The sequence below is a fragment of the Phoenix dactylifera genome, chromosome 9 (assembly GCF_051530095.1).
Source record: "Phoenix dactylifera cultivar Ajwa chromosome 9, Ajwa_hap1_PhDact_Kaust_v1.1, whole genome shotgun sequence".
Classification (NCBI taxonomy): Eukaryota; Viridiplantae; Streptophyta; class Magnoliopsida; order Arecales; family Arecaceae; genus Phoenix; species Phoenix dactylifera.
The window spans coordinates 22,359,641-22,369,070 of NC_143198.1; the positions used below are offsets into that span (position 1 = coordinate 22,359,641).

General features: G+C 40.9%; 1 protein-coding gene across 1 annotated transcript; it reads left to right on the forward strand.

The window, feature by feature from the left end:
- Positions 1-8,045: 8,045 nt before the first annotated feature.
- Positions 8,046-8,834, forward strand: LOC149752882 (uncharacterized). The gene is made up of 2 exons (XM_089925652.1): positions 8,046-8,249; positions 8,457-8,834. The coding sequence occupies exons 1-2, from the start codon at positions 8,046-8,048 to the stop codon at positions 8,832-8,834; spliced, it is 582 nt and encodes a 193-aa protein (XP_089781778.1).
- The last annotated feature ends 596 nt before the right edge of the window (positions 8,835-9,430 follow it).

Here is a 9,430-nt window from a genome sequence, read left to right on the forward strand (position 1 = left end):
TCACTGGAGGAAGCATCAACCAAGAGTCAAGTACAATACAGTTTTAGCATGGATCCTCTGTTTCATGGCTGCCTCAGTTTCAAGTGCAGGAGGGGTTGGTGGTGGATCCCTCTACCTCCCCATCCTGAACCTTGTGGCTGGCCTAGACCTCAAGACAGCCACCAGTTACTCAGCCTTCATGGTCACATCAGGGTCACTTTCCAACGTGTTATATAACATCTTCCTCGCAAGCCCAGGTCCTGGAGGCAAGTCTTTGATCAACTATGAGATTTGCCTGCTCTTAGAGCCATGCATGCCCTTAGGGGTGAGTATCGGGGTCATGTGCAACCTTATGTTCCCAGATTGGCTCATAACTGTCCTTTTAGCTGCCTTCCTCGCATGTTCCACCTACAAGACCTGCACTAGTGGGTTCAAGCGCTGGAAGTTGGAGACGGAGGAGGTGAGGAGAGTCGAGGCTTCTAGGATGGAGAAGGATGAGGAGATGGAAGAACCGCTCTTGGCTGGGGCAGAAGACGGTGGGCTGAGTATTCCATGGAAGGAGGTGGTGGTCTTGATCTTGATTTGGCTTTCTTTCTGTGTGCTTCATGTCCTGCTAGGAGATGAGAATGGGAAGGTATGATTCCTTTATTGTCTTCTTGTTTGCACTGTCTATGTTTCACGTGATCTTGTCACTGAGTATCACTTCGATAAAGTTAATTCCACCACGTAAAGAACCCATCGACTTTTATAGATTTTCTTTCTTCTATCTTTTACGCCAACCGACTTCTTTCAACCCACAGGAAAGTTCCAGTGGGTTGATTATTTTCTTCTATCTTTCAGCCTAAATAGCCCTCCACAGGGATCCGGCTGCAATAGCCAATGGGAGAGATTGAGGATTTCTCTCTCTTTTTTTGAAACAAAAATATCAGCGCGTGCCATCAGAAACAAGCTTTTCTGGTTCTTTCGTGGGCTAGTTCTATGATTAAATCACCTTCTTTGCTCATACATGTTTTATTATTATTATTATTATTATTATTATTATTATTATTATTATTATTATTATTATTATTATTATTTTAGAGTGAAGTCTTTGCTCATACTTACTAATTGGCATCTATCATGCTGAGTTTAATGCCTTTCTATATCTACATATGGAATCTAACTTGATGAATGTAGGTCTGGTCAGGACTAAGTAGATAAAGATGGATTTAGACACATGAGATATTGCTATGTCACATCAAGTCAAGTTGGATCCAAGTCGGATTGCTTTTTAAACTTTGGAGTTTAGCTAGAAAGGTAATTGCCACTATCAGAGCCTCCAGTTTTATACGATCACGACGATCGTGTAATATACAGATGATCATGATTGTAGAGCTCGGTCTTACCAGTTCAACCCTAAATTATAAAGAATCTTTTATTTTGATATAAACTACAAAGAATTTGAACTCATCCATAAGATCCAAAGCTATAGCTTGGTCCAAAAAGGCCATCTGAGAGGAGTGGGTGGATTCGGTTAGGGCTCGCATGTAAAAGGCTCCTGTCCACTAGGATTTTATTCCCTTGGCAGCTGCATAGGATCAAGGTGGAAGGCCAGAGACAATAATATGCTCATGTCTCAGCTAGAGGAAGATCCAATTTTGGTTGTTTCTCCTCTTGCACTTTTACAACCACAATCCTTTTTTATTACAAGGACCAGCCCTTTTTCAATGTTGTTTTCGGTTTTCTTGATCTTTGACCTGAGCTTCGTTTCCAAATCTACTTCTCATACATCTTGCTTGCCTTCTATAGAACTGTCCACATGCTATGCTGACATCAAGGTTGGTTGCTATTTTCTTGATGGATCACCTTGCCTACTAACATCAATAGATGTTCTAGTGCAGAAGACAAATTATAATGGCAAATTATCATTATAATAGAATAGATTATTCTAAAATAAATTATAAAAATAACAATTTGTCATTGTGATCCTAGCATCAAATTTGAAGCTTTTTTTCTCTCTCCTTTCAGAAATACCTAGAATTTGAACCCTTCACCTCTTCAAGGGCAAGTCCTCAGGGGTCATGAGGTACCAACAAACTGTTACTAACAATCATTGACAATGGACTTGTGGCTTTAACTGGCTTCCAATGAGCTGATTCTTCAACTATTCTATTTCTTCTTAATAAGTAACTATTCTGACTTCATCTAATCATAATTTCTCTGCAGGGTGTGATAAACATAAGACCATGTGGAGTTGCATACTGGCTCATCACATTATCCCAAGTTCCGTTTGCCATTGCTTTTATGACGTATATTCTGTATGATAAGAAAAAGAAGAAATCGCAACATCAAAATCGCCAACAAATACATGGCAAGGTTAGTTCCTGGATACAAATATTAACTTGATCATTCTCGGACTGTGTCTCTGTCTATCAGATTATGGCTAAAGGTGGCATGAATTAACAGCTTGATCATGTAGGGCACTGTAGCGGAAACAAGGATTGAAGCCTTGCCTATGTTTGTTTTTCCATCAGCTGCACTCTTAACAGGGGTTTTCAGTGGCATCTTTGGCATTGGAGGAGGATTGGTCATAAACCCTATGCTTCTTCAGATTGGACTACCTCCACAGGTAACTCTCTTATCCCTCATGTCACTTAAATTTATCAACTAATATTATATTTTATCTATAAATATCTATGCACTACTTATGATTATCCTTTTCTTCTCCAAGTGAAACTAATCTAAGGCCCCGTTTGGCAGAGCTGTTGGTAGTAGAGCTTTCGCAAATAGAACTTTTTGAAGTAGAGCTTTTATAAAACGCTATTTGCTGTTTAGTAACTATATTTTTAAAGTGCTGTGAAACTTTAAAATGTGTTTGGTAAATAAATTGAAAAAGTATTTTTGGTATGACAAAATGACCATCGCATAGTATTATACAATATAGCATAATAAAATATAATATGTATTAATACATAAATATATAATATAGCATAATTTTACTATAATGTATATAATATTATTATAATATCATAATATAATATTGTATACTATAGCATAAAAATATAATATAATTTGATATTATATAACATAACATATCAATATAATGTAATATAATATTATATTTATTGTATAATACACTAATAAAAGTATAAAATATTATAATTATTTTTATTATATTAATATTTTATTAATATAATATTTTTAGGAACTCTAGCAGATTTTTGTAATATAAAAAAATATTTTTTATAATTATAATATTTTATTATGAGTATCATGATCCCAAAAAAAAAAATTATAAATCAAAACAGCTTTCCGGCGCATGCTAAAAGTGTTTTTCCAAAGAAGTTTCATTTTGGAGCTTCTCTCAAGAAGTTCCAGAAAACTAAAACAACTTTTCTATTTTTTTACTAAACACTCCTATTTCATCCAAAAGTATTTTTGGGAGTTAGAAAGTACCATTTGGCCCACCAAAAGCTCTGCCAAACAGAGCCTAATTACTAGGACTTAGGTCCTCACCCAAAAAGACTAGCAGGAAGGTAGTATTGAGTTCCTTGGCCATCCTTAAATGCCCAAACTTTTCTAATGCATAACCAATATGGAACTAAATACAAGTTCTCACACACAATATATATATATATATATATATATATATATATATATATATATATATAGTAATGACATAGGATTATGAGGCCAAAAAGACTAACTAGAAGATATTATTTAGTTTTTTAACCCTAGAGACAATTAATTAATATAAGACTAAACATATATTTGCAGGGTTCCTCATATTCTCCTAATTTAAGCCCTCTTATGCTCGCCAAGATAAGAGACCAATTCCAAACACAATTACAAACACTATGATTACATCATGGATAGCCCTAACATGACCCATGCTGTAGTATTCGCTAATCATACAAAGGTTATGGGTTTGGTTGGCTTCAATACAGTTCGTAACAATATGAAAAGGCTAAGCAAAAAATATTATTTCAATTCCTTGGCCCTTCTTAAATGTTCAAGACCTTCCAAGGGCATAACTAATGTAGGTATAAACAAACCCTGCATGAGTCCTTATGGGACCTCATATGAAAAGGCTAGGCAGAAAATATTATTTCAATTCATTGGCCCTTCTTAAATGCCCAAGACCTTCCAAGTGCATAACTAATGTATAAACAGACCCTACATGAGTGCTTACACAATGTCCGTTAATAATGCTTTCAAAATGAAAAAAAGAGTCAACCATACTATAGCTTCTGCTATTAACATCCTTTGCTTCATCTCTTGACTGGCAGAATACAGCAGCAACAACAATTTTCATGGTACCATTCACAGCATCAATGTCCACCATTCAGTATGTTATCCTCGGGATGAAAGGTATAGATCAAGCTACAATTTATGCTATGGTTTGTTTTGTGGCTTCAGCTATTGGATTGGCCATGTTACAAAGAGCTGTCAAAAAGTCAGGCAGGGTTTCTCTCATTGTGTTTATGGTTAGCATGGTGATGGCCTTAAGCTTGGTTTCAATTACTTTCTTTGGAGGAATAGATGCTTGGAGACAATACACTAGTGGGAGCTACATGGGCTTCAAGCCACTTTGTTAAGCTCTCCATATGCCTTTGCATGTTGTAAGTAGCGTCAGGTTTGGTAGGTAGAGAGTTGTAGAAATTAAGAGTGCATTTTTCTCTAATGTATAGAAGACAAATCTATGGCCTGATCATAATCCTCTGCATTTGGCCTACCTTGGTTGGCCTTTGCATGTTGTAAATAGTGTTAGGTTTGTTAGGTAGAGAGTTGTAGAAATTAAGTGTATTTTTCTCCTATGTATAGAAGACAAATCTATGGCCTGATCATAATCCTCTGCTTTTGGCCTACCTTGGTTGGCCTTCGAAATGAAGCACTGAATGGGCATCTCCAACCTCCCCTCCCCTCCCCCCACCCCAACTCCTGCTCTTTTTTTTTTCCCTCCTCTTTTACTTTTTCTTTTTTATTTGTTGCATTCTCTTCTACAAAATTGGTTTTGAAAAGTGGTTGGGCCATCAGAGGGTTGGCTCGGGCAAGCAACTGTCCTTAGCTTGGTCCAAAATAATAAATGGTTTCATGGACTCGAGCTCTCCTAGTTGGATGGTGCAGCAGTTATATAAACTCCTTTATGCACAGTTTAGGTTTTCTTATAGCCCCTTGCTCAAAATGCTTGGGCATTGATAGGCCAAGAAATAGGTGATTTGGAGCCCCCTAGTTTATGCAGCGAGTAGTCAAATATAGGCATTTTATCATGTTATTCAAAATATTCGTGTTTGACAAGTTGATGCATTGGTTAGAGCCTCCAAATCATAAGACTTTTGGGTGATCACATCCAACGGCTCACATCACCCGTGTCAAACCCTTGTCTTTTAACAAAGACTGATCTGATCGGACTTGAATCTGGTTCATAGGATCCTAGTCCACCGCTAAAAATAACAAAATTATATGATATTCTACATAGCAAAGGCTAGTGAAAAATACATGGCATAGTGATATATACATAAAATCCTAACCATATTACTTCTTTATTAGTAAAACTAGTAGCATTTTCAACTGGTAAAGAGTGTGAGTTTTTCTTATGAGGAGAAGATGGAAGCCGTGCACACCAAATAAAAATTTGTCAAGGCTTGTGTTGTGTTGAAATTCATAGACTAGGAGCCCATCTTCCTGCTCGATGCAGCAACCCAGTAGTCTCACAAGATTTTTATGCTGAAGCTTAGCAAGGCAAACAACCTAATTTTTAAACTCCAAAACCCCTTGCCAGGAACATGCTGAAAGTCTTTTCACCAAGATCCGCCGTACCGAGTCCGATAGCCGATAGGCATACTGGTTGCCTACCGGACCAGTACAGCTCCGGTTCGTACCGAAATCGGGCGGTACGAATCGAGAAACTCTTCTCCGCCGGAGTCGGGGAAGAAGAAAAGAACGAGAGAGAGCACGGAGAAGAGAGGAAGGAAGACCACCTGTGGCCGCCATCGGAAAGTCGTGGAGGGGCGGTGGAGTCCGGTGAGGGGCAGCGGAGCCCGACGGAGGGCAGAAATCCCGCGGGGGCGCGGCGGAGGCCGAGGCCTCGGCCGCATCTCTTGTTTCGAAAGAAACAGAAGACGCGGCCGCAGTTTTTAATTTGAAAATTTTAAGTGAAATCGGCAAATCGATTGCAGACTTCATTTAAAAATTTTTAAATTAAAAAATTTGGTCGGTTCCTCGAGATTCCATCCGTTGTTTAATCCTCTGTTCCCTCTCATCGGTTCCTCAAGTTCTTGATTTTTTTTTATCCTCTGCTATTTTTCTTCTTTGTCGTGGGTCCCTTCAACCTGTCAATGGAATTATTGTAGCGTTGCTTCGGCCATTGTTTAATGTATAAATTATTATACTCCTTCTGTATCTTTAATTTTAAAATTTAGGTTGAGTGGGCAAACATCCCCTGATTTTAGTGCAAGATAGAATAAGGCGTGACCTGGATTGTTTAATGTATAAAGGAGCCTTTTTCCAGCTGGTGTCTGTTTTAATTGGTAAAACTTTTGTCTTATTTGTAGTTCATGAATCCTCTTATGGAATAGCATGTTAACAATTGAAGATTACTATATTTACCTCTTCCCCGTAAGCACCTATTTCCCTTTTTCACTATCACCTTGTGTCATTCTGTCACTAGTGTCTTTTTGTGTCATTCTAGCTCTATAATAATTCTTATTTATATGCACCGTGCTCTGTTTTCTGTCCTGTTTGTGGTAAACTCATATTCCTGAAAACTACCTTGCTGGAGATACCTGCCCATTTGTTGATGTTTGTTGTTTTGATCAATTTCAAGGTATGTTGATTTTATGTTCCCTTGAATCAGTTCTGATTGGGCATCCTTGTCATGTATAATATCATTTTATGTTATACTAAATTTGTTTTTACTTTGTATAATGTGTTCACAAGTATGTATGTGTTGTGGCCATAAAAAGTTGGATGTGGAAATTCCATTACGAGTAGTCAGAAGAAGGAATAACAAGCCAGGAAATCAACTGATGTTCAGAATCAAATCCTAGGATTTAAGCTATGAAATTTGAAAAGATGGCTATCGAGTCCAGCCGCCCCATCGATGAGAGCAACTCCCTAATAAACACATCATCTAAGTGCCCATGCAACAAAGAACATGTTTGGTCCAATAAATGATTGGAGAAGTCAAGCCCTAACTGGAAACAAGGAACACATGCCCAAGAACAGGAGAGGTTAACAAATTAAGAAAATTCCAAAGCAAAGAGAAGTGAATCTAATATGAATCAAAATAAGAGCAGTTCACAGAGTCTGCTTAAGTGAATGATAGCCGGACTATAAGATTTGGTCATATGCCAGATGTTCCATATGTAATACAAGTCCTGGATTTGTAATCAAAATACAAAAGATTAGCAACCTCCTACTATAGAGTGGCCTTAAATTTCTTATGACAAATTGGAAGTCGGTATCCAGTATGCAATACCTTATCAGAACCAACTCTTTTGAGGCAAAAGAAAGTGTTCTGGAGGCAGAAGTTCCAGGTCCAGTGGCTGCAGGAAGGGGACAGGAATACTCGCATCTTCCATAGGTCTACTATTATTAGGCGGCAGAGGAGCACAATCAGATTCCTGCGGGATGATTTAGGGTCTCGGGTGGAGGAGGAGGGCTCGATCCAACGCCTCCTATTCGATTTCTTCCATTCGAGATGGTCCGAGGTGGAGGAGGTAGATAGCGGAGTTGCCTTACCGCGCCCGGATACTGTGGTGGGATCGTCGGAGAATGCTATGCTGGTGGAGGGGATGTCGGAGGCAGAGATCAGGAGGGCTGTCTGGGCCCTGGGGGAGGACAAAGCCCCTGGGCCTAATGGGTTTCCCCCATTTTTCTTCAAGAGATATTAGGGCATTATTGGAAGAGTAGTGGTGGAGGCAGTCTGGCTTTTCTTCAGCTCAGCAGTCATAGCAGAAGACTGGAAGGCCACCTTTATCTTCCTGATTCTGAAGCATTGTGATGCGTTTGAGCCCAGCCACCATAGATCCATCAGTCTTTGCACCACCCTTTACAAGGTGGTGGCAAAAATTTTGGTGGGAAGGATGCAGCCTCTTCTCCTCCATCTGGTTTGCCTGGAGCAGGGAGCATTTGTTGGTGGTCAGAGCATTACCAACAACGTCATGATAGCCCGAGAGATAATGTGGGATTTGCAGCGTGCTCCGCGGCGACAGTGCTACATGGCAGTGAAGCTCGATATGGAGCAAGCTTATGACAGAGTCCGATGGTCTTTCTTGCGCAGTGCGTTGGTGAGTTTTAGGTTCCATGAGATCTGAATTTTCTGGGTCCTAGGGAGTGTGCTGGGGCCATCCTTCTCCATTTTGGTCAACGGCACACCATCGCCCTTCTTTCGGTCGTCCGTCAGTCTGCACCAGAGTTGTCCTCTATCTCTGTATCTTTTTATTATCTAAGCTAATGTCTTGTCTCGTGGCCTGCGACAAACGTGTGGGGAGCAGGCACTGGAGGCCTATGTCCCTGCACCTGGTGCCCCGACGATCACCCATATTCTTTTTGCAGATGATTGCCTTCTCCTGACCAGGGCCAAGCCTAGGGACGCCATTGTTCTTCGGAAGATCTTGGAGGATTACTGTCGAACTTCGGGTCAGAAGGTGAATCTCCTGAAATCTACCATTGCCGTTAGCCCAACGACTGAGCTGCGGGTGCGACAGGAGATTAGAGGTCTTCTTGGCATGCGAGAGCAGGTTGGATCATGGGGCTATCTGGGTGTCCCTATCATTGGGAGGAGGTTGCAAATCTCAGACTATCAGGAGGTGGTACTGGGTGCAGCAGAGGTTGGATGGCTGGAGGGCGGCCTTGCTCTCCATGATGGGTAGAGTCATCCTTGTCAGGTCTGTTCTCTATTCTATGCTGGTCTACCTAATGTCGAACACCGCTATCCCCAAGGCAGTGTTGACGAGAATTGAGAGGTTGGCTCGGGACTTTATCTGGGGATCGCAAGGTGGCAGACGAGGCATACATCTGTTGGATTGGGAGTCGGTTTACTTTCCGACTAGGGCGGGGGTGCTGGGCATTCAGTCTTTATTGACCCGGAGGGAGGTATTGATCGCTCGATACACAGCCAGAGTTCTTCTGGAGCCTCAGTCTCTCTAGAGTCAGTTGATTGTCGCCCGATAAGGCCCCTTTGGGTGCGGTGTGACCCCGTCCAGGGGTCGGAGGGTTTCACTTGTGTGGCGCGAGATCAGTAGGTTTGTGCCTTTGGTCCTCTCGAGATGCAGATAGTTGATTGATGATGGCCAGATGGTGGACTTGGCGGAGGATGCTTGGGTGGATGAGCTCCCTATGTGGCGATGGCCAACCCTAGTCAGTGCTGAGGCTGGGGATGGATTCTGGGTTTGTGACCTACTCCTTCCCGAAGGCGGGGGGTGAGACACCCTCCGGATTGATCAATTGTTTGGGGAGCCACTTGCGG

What these genes read in the sequence shown, in the direction of transcription:
- LOC149752882 (XM_089925652.1), top strand. Translation starts at nt 8,046, where the DNA reads ATGCAGCCTCTTCTCCTCCATCTGGTTTGCCTGGAGCAGGGAGCATTT. An exon ending in CTTTCTTGCGCAGTGCGTTG is followed by an intron (nt 8,250 to 8,456) that starts GTGAGTTTTAGG and finishes TGTGGGGAGCAG; the next exon opens with GCACTGGAGGCCTATGTCCC.